Source organism: Papio anubis, chromosome 12 (genome assembly GCF_008728515.1).
Source record: "Papio anubis isolate 15944 chromosome 12, Panubis1.0, whole genome shotgun sequence".
Lineage (NCBI taxonomy): Eukaryota > Metazoa > Chordata > Mammalia > Primates > Cercopithecidae > Papio > Papio anubis.
Genome location: NC_044987.1, coordinates 32,624,053 through 32,641,868, shown reverse-complemented (window position 1 = coordinate 32,641,868; position 17,816 = coordinate 32,624,053). Strand labels below are relative to the sequence as shown.

The 17,816-nt window shown below is 39.8% G+C and overlaps 1 protein-coding gene across 1 annotated transcript in view; it reads right to left on the bottom strand.

The window, feature by feature from the left end:
- TRPC6 (transient receptor potential cation channel subfamily C member 6) overlaps window positions 1-17,816 on the bottom strand; it is a 132,090-nt gene extending 114,274 nt beyond the window's left edge. The window contains exon 1 of the mRNA XM_031653018.1: window positions 16,988-17,816. Coding sequence (XP_031508878.1) covers window positions 16,988-17,157 — 170 coding nt within the window. The 5' untranslated portion in view covers window positions 17,158-17,816. The remainder of the gene's footprint in view (window positions 1-16,987) is intronic.

Below are 17,816 nucleotides of genomic sequence, written 5' to 3'. Positions count from 1 at the left end.
TTCCGCCATAAGTTTCTAGCAAAAGGATATTAGATTCTTGCAGGTAAGAAGTGACATACGGATAATTTCTAAGCCACTTTGGGTATATGGGGCATATTGTAATCTAATTTGAAAATGATCGACCTAATTTCTAGAAGACAGATTACAATAAAAATCAACTAAATCACTTTGTAAGTTTTGCCTAGGCACAACATGGTACAACTTAAAATTATATTATCAATAATGTGTAACTTTTAGAACATTTTTTGCTTACCCATTCTTTTCCAACTTTCTTGATTTTAAGTTGGATTTCTTCATTTCAGTATTTAAGATTTTTTTCCTGGAGATACTGAGCTCTGGTCTCAGGAAGTTTAGTTTTCATAAATTCTTTCAACTTAAATAAAAATTTATACCCCTTTCCTCTTGTTATTAAAATAAAAACAACAACAAAAAAAGATGTATCCTCACAGGCATTCTATCAAGATGAAAAGAAAAATTGTTTATATACACATCTTGTTTGTAGGATTGTTAAAAAATATTTAACAAGCACCATTTTAGAGATCAAGAATGTATCACAGAACTCTTATTACTCATCAAGGTTGCTGGCAAGATGGCAGAATAGGAGCAGCTCCGGTCTGCAGCTCCCAGCAGATCAACACAGAAGGCGGGTGATTTCTACATTTCCAACTGAGGTACCCAGTTCATCTCACTGGGACAGGTTGGACAGTGGGTGCAGCCCAAGGAGGGCCAGCCGAAGCAGGGTGGGGCATCACCTCACCCGGGATGCGCAAGGGGTCGGGAAACTCCTTCTCCAAGCCAAGGGAAGCCATTAGGGACTGTACTGTGCACTCAGGCCCAAATACTGAGCTTTTCCCACGATCCTGGCCACCCGCAGACCAGGAGATTCCCTTGGGTACTTACACCACCAGGGCCCTGGGTTTCCAGCACAAACCTGGGCAGCTGTTTGAGCAAACACCCTGGAAAGAGGGCTGAAGGCTGTCTCTGCCAGTCCAAACCCCATGAAGCCCAGCAAGCTAAGATCTGGCGACTTGAAATTTTCATGGCCAGCAAAGCAGTCTGAGATCACCTGGGACACTCTAGTTAGGTGCAGGGAGGGGCGTCTGCCATTCCTGAGGCTTCAGTGGGCGGTTTTATCCTCACAGTTATAAACAGAGCTGTGGGGAAGTTCTAACAGCGCAGAGCCCACCACAGCTCAGCAAAGCCCCTGAGGCCAGACGGCCTCTCTAGAGTCCCTCCTCCCTGGGCACAGTGTTTGAGCTCTGATAAGGGACAGACTGTCTCCGCAAGTGGGTCCCTGAACCCGGTGTATCCTGACTGGGAGATACTTCCCAGTAGGGGCCGACAGACACCTCATACAGGAGAGCTCTGGCTGGCATCTGGCAGGTGCCCCACTGGAATGAAGCTGCCAGAGGAAGGAACAGGCAGCAATCTGGGCTGTTCTGCAGCCTCCGCTGGTGATACCCAGGCAAACAGGGTCTGAAGTGGACCTCCAGCAAATTCCAGCAAACCTGCAGCGGAGAGGCCTGTTAGAAGCAAAACTAACAAACAGAAAGGAATAGTATTAAAATCAACAAAAAAGACGTCCACTTAGAGACCCCTCCTGCAGCTCACCGACTTCAAATACAAAAGGCAGATAAATCCACAAAGATGGGGAGAAACCAGCACAAAAAGGCCAAAAATTCCAAAAACCAGAATGCCTCTTCTCCTCCAAATGATCACAACTCCTCACCAGCAAGGGAACAAAACTAGATGGAGAATGAGTTTGATGAACTGACAGAAGTAGGCTTCAGAAGGTGGGTAATAACAACCTCCTCAGAGCTAAAGGAAGTATGTTCTAAGCCAATGTAAGGAAGCTAAGAACCTTCAAAAAAGGCTAGAAGAATTGCTAACTAGAATAACCAGCTTAGAGAAGAACACAAATGACCTGATGGAGCTGAAAAACACAGCACAAGAACTTCATGAAGCATACACAAGTATCATACATGCCAAATAGATCAACTGGAAGAAAGGATATCAGAGATTGAAGATCAACTCAAAATAAAGCATGAAGACAAGATTAGAGAAAAAAGAGTGAAAATAAACGAACAAAGCCTCCAAAAAATATGACACTTTGTGAAAAGACCCAATCTACGTTTGATTGGTGTACCTGAAAGTGATGGGAAGAAAGGAACCAAGTTGGAAAACATTCTTTAGGATATTATCCAGGAGAACTTCCCCAACCTAGCAAGGCTGGACAACATTCAAATTCAGGTTATACAGAGAATATTACAAAGATATTCCTTGAGAAGAGCAATGCCTAGACACGTAATTGTCAGATTCACCAAGGTTGAAATGAAGGAAAAAATGTTATGGGCAGCCAGACAGAAAAGACTAGGTTACCCACAAAGGGAAGCCCATCAGACTAATGGCAGATCTCTCTGCAGAAACCCTACAAGCCAGGAGAGAATGGGGGCCAATATTCAACATTCTTAAACAAAACGATTTTCAACCCAGAATTTCATATCCAGCCAAACTAAGCTTCATAAGTGAAGGGCAAATAAAATCCTTTACAGACCACCAAATGCTGAGAGACTGTGTTACCACCAGGCCTGCCTTACAAGAGCTTCTGAAGGAAGCACTAAACATGGAAAGGAACAACAAATACCAGCCACTGCAAAAACAAACCAAATTGTAAAGGCCATCGACGCTATGAAGAAACTGCATCAACTAACCGGCAAAATAACCAGCTAGCATCATAATGGCAGGATCAAATTCGCACATAACAATATTGACCTTAAACATAAACAGGCTAAATGCTAAATGCCCCAATTAAAAGACACAGACTGGCAAATTGGATAGAGTCAAGACCCATCAGTGTGCTGTATTCAGGAGACCCATCTCACATGCAAAGGCACACATAGGCTCAAAATAAAGGGATGGAGGAATATTTACCAAGCAAATCAAAAGCAAAAAAAAAAGCAGGGGTTGCAATCCTAGTCTCTGAAAAAACAGACTTTAAACCATCAAAGATCAAAAGAAACAAAGAAGGCCATTACATAATGGTAAAGTGATCAATGCAACAAGAAGAGCTAACTATCCTAAATATATATGCACCCAATACAGGAGCACCCAGATTCATAAAGCAAGTCCTTAGAGACTTACAAAGAGACTTAGACTCACACACAATAATAGTGAGAGACTTTAACACTCTATTGTCAATATTAGAGAGATCAAAAAGACAAAAAATTAACAAGGATATCCAGGACTTGAACTCGGCTCGGGCCCAAGCAGACCTAATAGACATCTACAGAACTCTCCACCCCAAATCAACAGAATATACATTCTTCTCAGCACCACATCTCACTTACTCTAAAATTAACCACATAACTGGAAGTAAAACACTCCTCAGCAAATGCAAAAGAATGGAAATCATAACAAGTCTCTCAGACCACAGTGCAATCAAATTAGAATTCAGGATTAAGAAACTCACTCAAAACTGCACAACTACATGGAAACTGAACAACTTGCTCCTGAATGACTAGTGGGTAAATAACAAAATTAAGGCAGAAATAAAGATGTTCTTTGAAAGCAATGAGAACAAAGACACAACATACCAGAATCTCTGGGACACAGCTAAAGCAGTGTTTAGAGGGAAATTTATATCACTAAATGCCCACAAGAGAAAGCAGGAAAGATCTAAAATCGACACCCTAACATCATAATTAAAAGAACTAGAGAAGCAAGAGCAAACAAACTCAAAAGCTAGCAGAAGACAAGAAGTAAGGTCAGAGCAGAACTGAAGGAGATAGAGACATGAAAAACCCTTCAAAAGATCAATGAATCCAGGAGCTGGTTTTTTGCAAAGATCAACAAACTAGATAGACCACTAGCCAGACTAATAAAGAAGAAAAGAGAGAAGAATCAAATAGATGCAATAAAAAATTATAAAGAGGATATCACCACTCATCTCACAGAAATACAAACTACCATCAGAGAATACTATAAACACCTCTACACAAATAAACTAGAAAATCTAGAAGAAATGGATAAGTTCCTGGACACATATACCCTCCCAAGACTAACCCAGGTAGAGGTCAAATCCCAGAACAGACCAATAACAAAATGGGGCCACAATTATTAGCCTACCAACCAAAAAGAGTCCAGGACCGGACGGATTCACAGCTAAATTCTACCAGAAGTACAAAGAGGAGCTAGTACCATTTCTTCTGAAACTATTCCAAACAATAGAAAAAGACAGAATCCTCCCTAACTTTTTTCATGAGGCCAGCATCATCCTGATACCAAAATCTGGCAGAGATACAACAAAAGAGAAAATTTCAGGCCAATATCTCTGATGAACATTGATCCAAAAATCCTTGATAAACTACTGGCAAACCAAATCCAGCAGCACATCAAAAAGCTTATCCACCATGATCCAGTTGGCTTCATCTCTGGGATGCAAGGCTGGTTCAAAATACACAAATCAATAAATGTAATCCATCACATAAACAGAACCAATGACAAAAACCACGTGATTATCTCAATAGATGCAGAAAAGGCTTTTGACAAAATGCAACAGCCCTTCATGATAAAAACTCTCAATAAACTAGGTATTGATGGAACATGTCTCAAAATAATGAGCTATTTATGACAAACCCACAGCCAATATCATACTGAATGGGCAAAAGCTGGAAACATTCCCTTTGAAAGCTGGCACAAGACAAGGATGCCCTCTCTCACCAATCCTGTTCAACATAGTATTGGAAGTTCTGGCTAGGGGATTCAGGCAAGAGAAAAAAATAAAGGGTATTCAATTTTGAAAAGAAGAAGTCAAATTGTCTCTGTTTGCAAAGGACATGATTGTATATTTAGAAAATCCCATTGTCTCAGCCCAAAATCTCCTTAAGCTGATAAGCAACTTCAGCAAAGTCTCAGGATACAAAATCAATCTGCAAAAATCACAAGCATTCCTATACACCAATAACAGACAGAGAGCCAAATCATGATTGAACTCCCATTCACAACTGCTACAAAGAGAATAAAATACCTAGGAATACAACTTACAAGGGATGTGAAAGACCTCTTCAAGGAGAACTACAAACCACTGCTCAAGGAAATAATAGAGACACAAACAAATGGAAAAACACTCCATGCTCATGGATAGAAAGAATCAATATCATGAAAATGGCCACACTGCCCAAAGTTAATTCATAGATTCAATGCTATCCCCATCAAGCTACAAATGACTTTCTTCACAGAATTGGAAAAAACTAATTTAAATTTCATATGGAACCAGAAAAGAGTCCACATAGCCTAGGCAATCTTAAGCAAAAAGAACAAAGCTGGAGGCATCACTCTACCTGACTTCAAACTATACTACAAGGCTACAGTAACCAAAACAGCATGGTTCTGGTACCAAAACAGATATATAGACCAATGGAACAGAACAGAAGCCTCAGAAATAACACCACACATCTACAACCATCTGATCTTTGATAAACCTGACAAAAACAAGCAATGGGGAAAGGATTCCCTATTTAATAAACGGTGTTGAGAAAAGGGGCTAGCCATATGCAGAAAACTGAAACTGGATCCCTTCCTTACACCTTATAGAAAAATTAACTCAAGATGGATTAAAGACTTAAACATAAGACCTAAAACCATAAAAAGCCTAGAAGAAAACCTAGGCAATACCATTCAGGACATAGGCATGGGCGAAGACTTCAAGGCTAAAACACCAAAAGCAATGGCAACAAAAGCCAAAATAGACAAATGGGATCTAATTAAACTAAAGAGCTTCTGCACAGCAAAAGAAACTATCATCAAATTGAACAGGCAACCTACAGAATGGGAGAAAATTTTTGCAATCTATCCATCTGACAAAGGGCTAATATCCAGAATCTACAAAGAACTTAAGCAAATTTACAAGAAAAAAAAATAACCCCATCAAAAAGTGGGCAAAGGATGTGAACAGACACTTCTCAAAAGACGACATTTATGCAGCCAACAAACTGCATATGAAAAAATGCTCATTTTCACTTACCATTAGAGAAATGCAAATCAAAACCATAAATCAAAACCATCTCATGTCTGTTATAATGGTGATCATTAAAAAGTCTGGAAACAACAGATGCTGGAGAGGATGTAGAGAAATAGGAACACTTTTACACTGTTGGTGGGAGTGTAAATTAGTTCAACCATTGTGGAAGACAGTGTGGCAATCCTCAAGTGTCTAGAACTAGAAATACCATTTGACCCAGCATTCCCATTACTGGGTATATACCCAAAGCACTATAAATCATTCTACTATAAAGACATATGCACACATATGTTTACTGCAGCACTGTTCACAATAGCAAATACATGGAACCAACCCAAATGCCCATCAATTATAGACTGGATAAAGAAAATGTGGCACATATACACCATGGAATACTATGCAGTCATAAGTTCATGTCCTTTGTAGAGACATGGATGAAGCCAGAAACCATCATTCTCAGCAAACTAACACAAGAACAGAAAACCAAACACCGCATGTTCTCACTTATAAGTGGGAGATTAACAAGAAGAACACATGGACACAGGGAGGGGAACATCACACACCAGAGCCTGTCAGGGGGTGAGGGGCTATTGGAGGGATAGCATTAGGAGAAATACCTAATACAGATGACAGATTGATGGGTGCAGCAAACCACCATGTCATGCGTATACCTATGTAACAAACCTGCACGTTCTGCACATGTACCCCAAAATTTAAAGTTTAATTTAAAAAATGCAACTTGTCAAATGACCTAAGCTTCAAGAATATAAAACTCCAATAATGTGTTTCTAAAAATGTTAAGATGAAAACTTGATACCCTAAAAGGCAAAGTCTGGTGATACCGTATGATGTCCATAGAAGAAAGAATTGTAGAGATAAGGCCAATACACTGAAATAATTTTGTATAAGGCAGGCATTGATTTATTCATTTCACAAATATGTCTTGAGTCCCTACCAGATGCTAGTCATTTTTTACAGAGTACATCCTTTCCTCATCAAACTGGTATTCTACTTCAGAGGAAGCGTAGACCAGTAAAAGCAAACAACCAAATAAACAAAACAGTCAAATATGAGCCCAAATCCTGAGATACTTAAGAACCATTAATTCTTTGGCAAATTATTTTACCTTTCTGAACTTCTTTTTCTGCATTTACAAGTAGAAATAATATTACCAACCACCCAGGTTTGTTGTGAGGATCAAATAAGCTAATGTAAATAAAGCAAGGGTCTGGCATAGTCTTATCTGTGTTTTAAAGTCAGCTAGAGAATAAAATCCAAACTTCTTAGCTTTTGGACAGATCATAAACAATACTGTTTGCCTTGTAATCTTCCATGTTTCCTCTTCTTCCTCATTTACAGTAACTCTAGCACACTGAACATCATATTTCATTGATTCTAAGACACATATTTCTCCCATTTTAACTTCTCTAGACACAACATGTCTTATAATCTAAGCCTTCTTGCAATCACTGTCAGTCAAGTGTCAGTCATTACCGTGACATAGTTTTCATCATCAGTGCATGTGCCAACATTAAAAACAATAGCATCCAGAGTTTCAGAATGAATAGCATGGCTTGAAAAAAATCCTGGGAACAGTAGTGAAGCTCCTTTCAAGCCTGAGAAACAAATGTGTGTGTGTGTGTGTGTGTGTGTGTGTGTGTGTGTGTGTGTTGAGAAGGGTGGAGAATACATGAGGAACAGTGTGGAATCAGATTTGTTTAGCAACATTCTGGAACTGTTAGTCGAAATAGGCTAGTTATATGTAATTGCAAAGTCAGTTTAATTGTCTAGCACCAAAAGCTTTTGGTCTATTATGGATTCTTTAGATTGTTTTAAAGAAATCCTTCATCACCAATATCCTTTTGGCACAGAGCACAGCACTGTGAAAAAATATGGGCACTGAAGCTTCTGAGTTGAAAAGCGATTCTGAAGACTCCATCCCTAAATGTGAAGGAACTTAAGAATACCATAACAAATGTATTTTGTTTATATCTTCTTTTTTATTATGTGCTTGAGTTATAGATGATCCAAATCTATATCTAATTGAGTATAAAGAACTGTTTTAAGAAGTATAAAATAAAAATCTAAGATATAATTTAACTGATAACCCTTCTTTTTGCTTACTTCTTAAAGACACATAAAATGTCAGAGCAGGTTACAATTGATAGAAGTTTAGACTTCATGCTATATGGTATTCATGGTTACCCTAACATGGTGCCTAATGTACCAAAGGAACTTAAACAAATGTTTGTTGAAATAAATTAAGCATCTTTCCAGACGGAATACAGTGTCTGGCCTTCAATGCCCCTCCAAGAAAAGGGTTCCTGCAGAAATCCTTCCTCTAGGTAAGTGTGAGGATTTTCTTACTGCCCAGGGATCAGCTTTTTATAGCTGCTTCTGCCACCCTTCAATCTACTCCATGCAAAATTCTGTTTCAAGAAGGCTAACACAGCAACAACAAAAATGATTTTTATCTGTAACAGTTTAACTCCCTAAAAGAATTTTTAAGTTACCTTTAGAAATTGCCATTTATAATTCTTATTATGACTCATAACTCTTAAGATAGTTTTGTTAGCGAGTCCCGTGAAAAGAATTCTTCCTAGTTTTTTTTGGTTGGTTGTTTTCTGTGTGTGTGTGTGTGTGTGTGTGTGTGTGTGTGTTTTAAGTTTTGTGCTAGTGCAAGTCAGGACAAAATGCTTTTTGTGTCAAAAACCAAAGCTGCTGCAACTGAAACATGAACTCTGCTTTGAATAGGCAGTCAATCTTAACATGACTATCCACACTATAATTGATTCCCAGCAACTTATATTTTTAGATGAATACCATGTAAATGCTTTAAAATTATGCAAATGTTGTGGTGAAATCCCCAGTTTCACACTGTCATGTGAGTCAATGTCTCTAAAACAACCTGCATTATAGCACAGAAGCAATTTTATCCACATGATGGCATTGAAAAGTAAAAGAAAGCCTTGCCTTTCACAGTCTTTAGTCATGATCAGTTTGTGGATCTTTGGTAACATTAGCAATCGACACACAATTTTGTTACATTCATAGTCTTCCTTTGGTGACAAAGATTGGCAATTTTTCAAAACCTAGTTTCACTCTTTATTGAAATAAGAGATAAAACGAAATCCTTTGCTCTTCCCTTTCTTTCTTCCCATTTGTGCCAACTGCTAGCTGTGTAGCATTTGGCAAGTCACCTACCTTCTTTTTACTGTGATTCCTTTTCCTTATCAGTAAAGTGAGGATTATAAAAATGCATATCTCATAGGTTATAAGGATTAAATGAGTTAATACCTACAAAGCACTTGGAGAATGGCCTAGCACACAGAAATCTCTAATAAATCTAGCTATTATTTCTATGCTTGCTGGACATAATCATATAAAATCAACAGAAGTGAAAGAATAAATAGATTAATCAATTAATGAAATAAGGGAGATATAAAGCTTGACCTTCAAAGATGGCTAAGATTTCAACAGAAAGAGAAAGTGAGGGTTAAACATACTTATTACTGCTATTTATGCCCCTTTCTTCCAGTCCTCTGCCTGCACCCAGGATATAACTTAGATATAATGAGCACAGCACAAGGAATGTTAGTTCAGTAGATCAGAGCCAATGTGTGGCTCTCCAAATTCCTATGAAAAGGGAGAAGAGAAGGAATGGGGGTGAGTGCACTTTTGAAGAGCATAATCCACCTGTATCCAGCTGTGCCTGGCTGAATACTGAGAGAATAGAGGACTGAGATATGGGATACTGAGAGAATAGAGGACTCCATGCAACCTGCCAGCCCTTCGGTCCACGTGTTCCAGCCCAAAATATACTGGGTTTTGCCCACTTGACAACGACTTACTGGCTGTATAACTTTCTGCACATTGTTTAACATTTCTAAGTTTCAACATTGTTCTTTATAAAATGGATGCTAAAAATAGCTGAGTGGATGCTCTGAAGATCTAATTACATTTGTATGACAACTAGAAAATAACCTGCTACAGAATAGGTATTCAAAAAATGTTAGTTGCCCCAAATATACATAAATATTTTGGATTAGTCCTTCACAGAAACAGCAACTTACATTAAACTGTATCTAATTCTAGTTAACATCATTTCTCCTCTTTGTCATGGCTGAGAGCTGAATTAGGTGGAGAACAGTTATGCTGCAATCATATAGGTTGTTTGAGTATGTGTAACACTCATTTCTGTATTCTGCTCTAAACAGAGATTCTATAAGAACTGTGATTCAGTCAGTTCCAATGGCTTAAAGCCTCTTGAGCAGCATACCAAATTTTAGATGCCAAAGTTTAATTGAAATTTGGCATATGGATGAGCACTTCTGCATGTATTGAAAGCCATCAGAAGATTCCTAAACAAAGAGCAATCACACATGGTAATTGTATCCAACTGGAACCAATTATATTTGGCATTTTTTATGAAAGAGGGAGAAAAATAAGAATGGACTCAAGAAAATGTTTTCCGTTTATGACTTTTACCTTCTTTAAGATGAATTGCCTTATGAAGTTACTTCTTACAACTCAAGGAGCATAACTGTCTAGAGAAAAAAAAAATTATGCAATGTCTTCCTGGAGACAAACATTTTGTTACAGAATAAATGTGGGCTTTTAAGAACATCTGGCAATCATTCCACAACCTACAATGCTGGCATCCTAAAAACGCTTCACGATAATAATGTGTTACCAGTGGAGTTGATTACTTCAAGCCAGGGGAGGTTTCAACACAAAACAGGTCGTTTCCATGCAGAACACAGAGCTTCAAAGTCATCAGCTATGAGACCCACCATTAATCCAAGTGGTTGGGGGAGATGATTACTCCTAATAGAAGGTGAGCCAGATTCAAAGGTGTTTTTACACGTGCTTTTCCCCTGGAAGAGCAAGCTTCCACAATGCAAATCTTTCACCAAAGTCCAGGTCTTGGCTTTATGGTTATACATGCTATTTCAAAGGGTGTAATAGATTATAGGATTCTTTCTCCATTCTAAATCACTACGTATGTATAAGAAATCATGGTGTTGTGCATGTTCTCTTTTATTGATTTCACGTATCATTCAATAAATATGTCTTGTAAGAAAATCAACCCTTTAATTTTATTTGGAAATACCTTATACTGCTGCTGGGCTGTCGTGTTCTGATGTGACTGCCCCTTTGGGGTCAGAGAGTAAAGCCACACCTCTGTGGATCAGTGGTGGTATCTTTGCTCAAAGCAGTAGACATATCTAATGTCAATCATCTAGGAAAGAAGGAGAATTTTTAAAAGACAAAGTTTGGAAAGCAGATATTACACCAAAGAAAAAGGTTGTGGTGGGAGGTGGGAAGGCAGTCATTCTTCAGTCTGGGCTGGGACGTAGGACTAGATTAATTGAGGACGGTCTGCAGAGGGAAAGCAAGAACACTCACTGCCAGAGAGATGATGCTTGTGTCCAGGCAAGGGTCAGTCCCTAGGAGACTCCATAAATGAGCTGGAAGAGCAGTTATAGCCAGCCAGGAGTTTTTCCCTTTTTAGTAATTCTCTCTGGTAAAGATACAGCCTCACCTCAGGTGTGCAGAGAGAACTTTAAGGGAAGAGCCTCAGGCTAGAAAGCTAAAAAGAAGCGTGTAGTGATTAGTGAAAGATTCCCTGAAAGATGAGTCTTTGTGACAGGCAGCTGGAATATAAGATAAAGGTATCTCTTTTGATATGGACATTCACTCTTCTACCTAACTTAGCTGATCCAGATGCTATTTTATTAAAGCAGCTGGCATCATTGTATTTCTTACTAGAATAAATACTGAGGAGGAAATATCTTTGTTGAGGAATAAATTACATGGCACCTTCTCTTTGCTAGGTACTGTGTTAAGCATAGGGGGATGAAGGACAGACCCACTTCTTATGGCCTACGCTCTAGTAAGAGGAAAAGGACATGTGAACAAATAAGTGTAGAAATGTGTAGCAGATGTTTCAATGATCAGGGTTGCCAAAAACAAGGGAGAGATAACAAGGGTATGATAATGTAATATGATGCATAGGCCTGAGTCCATGTTCTTCAATCTTAAACTTCTTTAAGAGAGTAAGTTACCCTATTGGCAAGTAATATCAGGAAAGATTCTCTAGCCTAAGGTCTGAATGCTTCATTCTCTTATTTATTTATCAATGTGTTCAATGCTAACTTTTTTTGCCTGGAGAAAAGAAAGCACTATGTGGGGTATTTTATTTATTTGTGGTCTCTGATATTACATTACTTTAAACTGGGAATTCAAACTCTGGATCTTGGGGTTCATAAATGGGGTTCAAGTCATCCAAAACCCTCTTGAAGTCAATAAAGTTTTAAAGGATCTGTGACTCATTTTTAAAAAGTCATTTTTTGTGTTTTCATATGAAATAGAGGATAACATTAAGAATCACTTTCAGTTTCCCCTAAGACTGTGATTCAATAAGTCACCTTTAAAAAATTTTTAGTACATATCCATCAGAGACCTTATCAGCAGTGGAGCACTGACTCCATTAAAAACTAGAGAGTAAACCTTTTATGTAATGGCAAATCCATTGTTCTTACAAGCTATACATTCTATAACCAAGGTAATATCAAAATATATTATGAGTGCATTTCCACTGTAAATACTTTGAATTTTAAAACTCTCATTCAAATCTCTATGTTTTGATTAATTTTTAGTATTTCCTCCTGTCTTTGGTGTTCTGCAATTTAAATGATATGTTTAAATGGGTTTATTTTTCTGTTTTACAGTAATATTGGTATATTTCATGAACATGAAAATTCATTATTTCTGGAAAATCCTCACCCATTATCTATTCAAGTGTTGCCTCTCCCACTTCTACATGTTTTCTTTTCCTGGAATTCTTACCTTCTAGCTCCATTACTCTTAACAATGTTCATATAAAATATTTTTTATGTCTCTGCATTTTGGGTATTTAACCCTTACATTGAATTTTTGTAAGAATTGTATTTTTTACTTATAGATGTTCTATTTGTCCTTTTCTTTAAAAATGTCATTTTTTTTTTAAGGTTTGATTTCTTGTTTTATATTTTCAATATTTATACATACTTTTAAATATTCTTTTTCATGTTGTTGATTATCTCAACTTTTTAAAAAATCCACTGGCTACTGCATGTCTTATATTGCCTCTCACTCATGGATCGTATCGTCCACTGACTCTCACTCTTGGTTGACTATTTCCTTGTGTGTTTTGTTATTCATTATAGCAAGCATATCTTTAGCAGGACTTGCTTTCTTCTTGAAAAGCCTAGGCAATCTAGATGCTTGGTACTAGTCTTTCATAATGATTTTATGTTTTGCTCTTGTAGGAGCCTCAGGAGTATTTTCCAGGTTGAGAATTTCTAGTTAGGTAGGATATAAAAACAAAAATCCCAAAAACGATATTCTCAAGGGGGAGAGTTCTCACTCTATGCTGGTGGGCATATATTTCTAGCCTACATTTTTATTTAATGGTTTTATGCAGGGGACAGAGATATCTCAGTTCCAGCTCTCTGCCTCATCTGGCACCAAGAATTTGCCTTCTTTCTGTCTCATATGGACATTAGATTCCAGGCTCCTTGGTCACTGAGATGCATAACTCACAGGACAACCACATCGTCACTTCACAATCTTTGTCTTTGTTCTTAGCCCATGGTAGATTACCCTTTTATTTTTCACAAAATTGGGAAATGTTTTAAAATCATTTAAAATCTTTTATTCAGTACTGCTAGGTGTCTGTAACCATAAATTTTTCAGATTGTCTTAGTCAACTGCATTGCCAGTGCTTTAGTTTACAGTTTACTGTTTCATTATTCATAATTAATCAATTACTCCTTCCCAAGTAGGAAGTTTAGCTGGACTGTGTTTCCAGATCTTGAGATTTTAGAACTGCTTAACTTTTTTTAATGTCTGGGATTCTTCCCCAAGTTCAGAAGTGATGAACTATAGACATATCTTTAAAGTTCTAAATAAAGGAAATCTAAAATGCCTCCTGGGACCTTGGCAGGACATGGGCCTTTCTTGCTAATCGCCATTACAAATTGATAACAATAGAGTGTATTAATTGATTTGCTATTGAACGTTGAACAAAGAGAAAATCTGAGTCATTTTCTTCTAAACATCATTTCAGTTTGTCACTACTTTAACAATTAAGGCCTTATAACACATAATTGCTCACAAATAAGATAATTTACCACAATTTTCAGCAGTAAAAGCCCCGTAAATATATGTAAAATCTTTCTAAATAAGAAAACTGAAAGAGAAATTTTTGGCAAGAGTCATATAATTCATTCCACAGAAATGACAACTTACAAAGACTTGGAATCTCATAAGGGAAAATCTCAGTGATTTGAGAAAATGGCAATATTCATATCTAAAATGTACTAGTGATTGCCACTTTCAGAAATGGTATACCCCCTACTCTGAAAAAAAAAAATGAAATTGTGTAACTCACAAGTCAAAAGCATATGGAAGAGTTGATTTCTACTCTACCAGAGGGAGTAATTTTCTTTAGCTCTTTCTTATACATCATAGGTGTGAAGTACTTTTGTTTATTGGTTAAAATGTTTCTGTTAGTTGATTATTCAACTGGAAAAAAATTAAAACCTTGTCAGAGAAAACAGTGGATGAAATGTAGCTATAGAACCTTTTGGAAATAATAGATTCACATAAAACCAAGCTCAAATTCTAGAGCATGGCTCACTCTTACATGTATTATAGTACCTCTGACGTCATGCAGAGGGTGGATGTTATGAATTGAAGCACATTAAAATATTTCTGTTGATCACTCTGCTGCTCAGTTCTATTTTTTAATAGTCCAGGATTCTTGAACTAAGGGAGAAAAATACATATTCACTAAATACTGCATGTTGAGGACAGCCTGGGTAACAGTGAGAACCTATAGCTAAAAAACGTAATGACAATAATTAGACAAATTAGGCAGTAAGACACATTTGAAGAAAGCACTAGGGAAAGTTTTCAGGACAACTTGGCATTATTACTTTATTTAGTCTCTCTCACTACTGATATATAACCACAAGTTTTTTTAATCAAATAATTTTTTGACAGACACAGTGACAAGTGATTATAGGGATTACTGAATGAAAAAAGGTTTTGTTCATGGGCCAGTCTAATTTTTAAAAAGCAGTATAAATTTTTAGTCACCTAGTTTAGCCAGGAGGTAATGTTGCCAAACCTATAACCCTCAGACATCGGAGATCTCAAGTTTAAGCCAATAAAAATTCCATCTATGTCTTAAACTTACACCTTCAAAGCAAATTTTAAAATAGCATTTCAGAATATCCAGGATTAATTTATTTTTTTCCACTCTTTTTTCTTGTCATATATCACCTTGCTATTCAGAAGGTGATTCATGGACTAGCAATCTTGTCATCATCTGAGGGATGTCAGAAATGGAGAATCTTGGGCTGTAACCTAAGACCTGCCTTCTCAAAATCTGCATTCTAACAAGATTTCCAGATGATTTGTATGCTACCCATTAAAGTTGGAAGAGTCTGTACTATGAGAAATAAAAATATCTTCTAATTTAACACGAAGTATAAGATTTCTTTGAAGGACGATGAAATTGTCCTGGAATTAGATATTGGTGATGGCTGTACAACTTTAAGGATGTATTAAACAATAGTGCATTGTACAGCTTAAATGGGAGAATTGTATGGTACGGAATTATGTCTTGAACTTTTAAAAAGAAAAACATATACACAATTGTAAAAGGTCTTAACTTGCACAGCACAAAGATGAATGAAACCAGTTCTAACTATTTTCCTTTATCTTTGAGAAAAGTTAGATGCTCCCTTTACTGGGGCTCACCTCTTTTAGGTGCTCCCTTTACTGGGGCTCACCTCTTACTTCAGAAGGGCACCGCAGGCCTTGAGACTGGACAGCCCTGACACAGCACCCATCTATCAAGAGGGTAGGCCAGGCACCTATGGGGAGGAATCCTCCCTACAACTAAAGCTGTTTATAGAGTTGAGAACCTCGGGAAACCGCCAGCGGGTGGATGTGACAAGTCAGGAAACTTAACTACTCAATCACCCAAAGGGGCAATGGGACAGAAATGCTATCTGCCCGCTGCACATGTGGTCACAGCAGTGTTGGGGAAGCAGAGTCTTTTCTTCTGGAGTCCACTCTGCTTACTCCCTACCTCCCCTCCCGTCACCCACCCAGCCACAAGAAAAAAATACCCTAGATTCATAAACAAAAGCTTGTAGTTACCCATAGCCCAACACAAACGACCCCGACACCCTCACTTTTACAGCCCGTGAGTCTCCCAGCCCACGCCCCTAACAGCCTCGTCTCCCCAGACGCCCCTGGTAAAAAGCTTCGCGCCGCCAGTGGAGAGGCCTATTGGTTCTACTTCTGTCTTCACCCCAAGGCCCCAGGAGCGGGGAGAGGTCCTGGTCTAACTTTGGCTGTCCCACGGTCCAAGGACTTGAGCGCTCAGCCCGAAACGCTAAGCCAAGCGTGGAGACCGCCGCTGGGCGCACGAGTTCAGGAGTTACCCGCACGCACCCAGGCGGCTCCAGCCCTTGGAGTTCTAGTCATCTCTCTCACGGAAGCTAAGAGTCACCCGAGCGCACATCTGAATCAGCCCCGTGTCCAGATCACGCCTGTTACGCAGCGATCCTGTCTCTTGGAGAGCACAGGATGAACGGGTCTGGAGAAATCGACCACCCATCTGATCACCTGCAATGGTGTTGGTACTCTGCGGTCTCACTCTCGTGGGCAAACATATCCATGGGTACCTACGAGGAGCAAACCTAGACACCCCCTTCCCCCAACTCCCCGCGCGCCCCTCCACTCACTCAGGTCCCAGCCCTGGCTCTCGCTGACCTCCCAGCACCGTCCTAGGAGGTACACACGCGGGTTCAGAACGCGCGCGGACCGGGCTCGGCCACTCCTGCTAGTGCACAGCCTCCCTCCGCGCAGCCCGCGCCCTACCCGCCCCGCATCGCCGGCACTCACAAGCAGGGGTAGTAGCCGTAGCAAGGCAGCGGGGCTTGCGGGCAGCCGTCGTCTCCCAGCTCCGAGTCCATGAGCAGATAGTCCTGGCTCTCGTTGCGCCGCGCACCGGCTCCGACAGCGCCCCGGGGAGAACCGCCCCTCCGGGGACCGAACGCCGGGCTCTGGCTCATGGCGGGAACGCCCGACTGGCCTGGGTCCCGCTCCCGGGGGAGCCGAGTGGGCAGTCCCAGCGGGCACCCGGTGCCGAGGGCGCGCGTCAGCGGCTGAACTGGTCCTGGGCAGACCGGTGCCCAGGGAACGGCGATGAGGCAGGGGGTGCAGCCGCCCGCCGCAACTGGCTCGCCCACTGGCCCGGGGAGAAATCACCACTTAAGGGGATGCAAAGGGGACCTTGACCTGAGCGGGTCAGGCCAAGGAGACCCCGCGAGAATGCGTCCGGGACTCCCAGGCAGAGAGGGCACAGGCGGGGCCGCTGGTGGTAGCGAAGCGTAAGAGCGGAGAGCAAGGGAGACAGAGCTGAAGAGTTACTATGTCAACAGAGACTCTCCAGCCCTCAGCTCCCGCCTTCATCCCCCGGCATTCTCCGTCAAGATCCCCACCTTTAAAGGGATCCGAGCGACGTTCTAGAAAACAGCCAAAGCCTGTGCTGTAGCCACAACTTTCAGGAGGCGGTATAAGCCTGAATTAGGAGGAGCCAGGCACGCACTATTTTTTTCCCCTCTACTATTTAGTTGGCTTATTTAGTAAGGATACCAACTGCGGACTTTCTAGGAAGCTTCCTTTAAGTATCACTCTCGAAAAGCCAGGGAAACCTGTTCCCTAAAAGGGA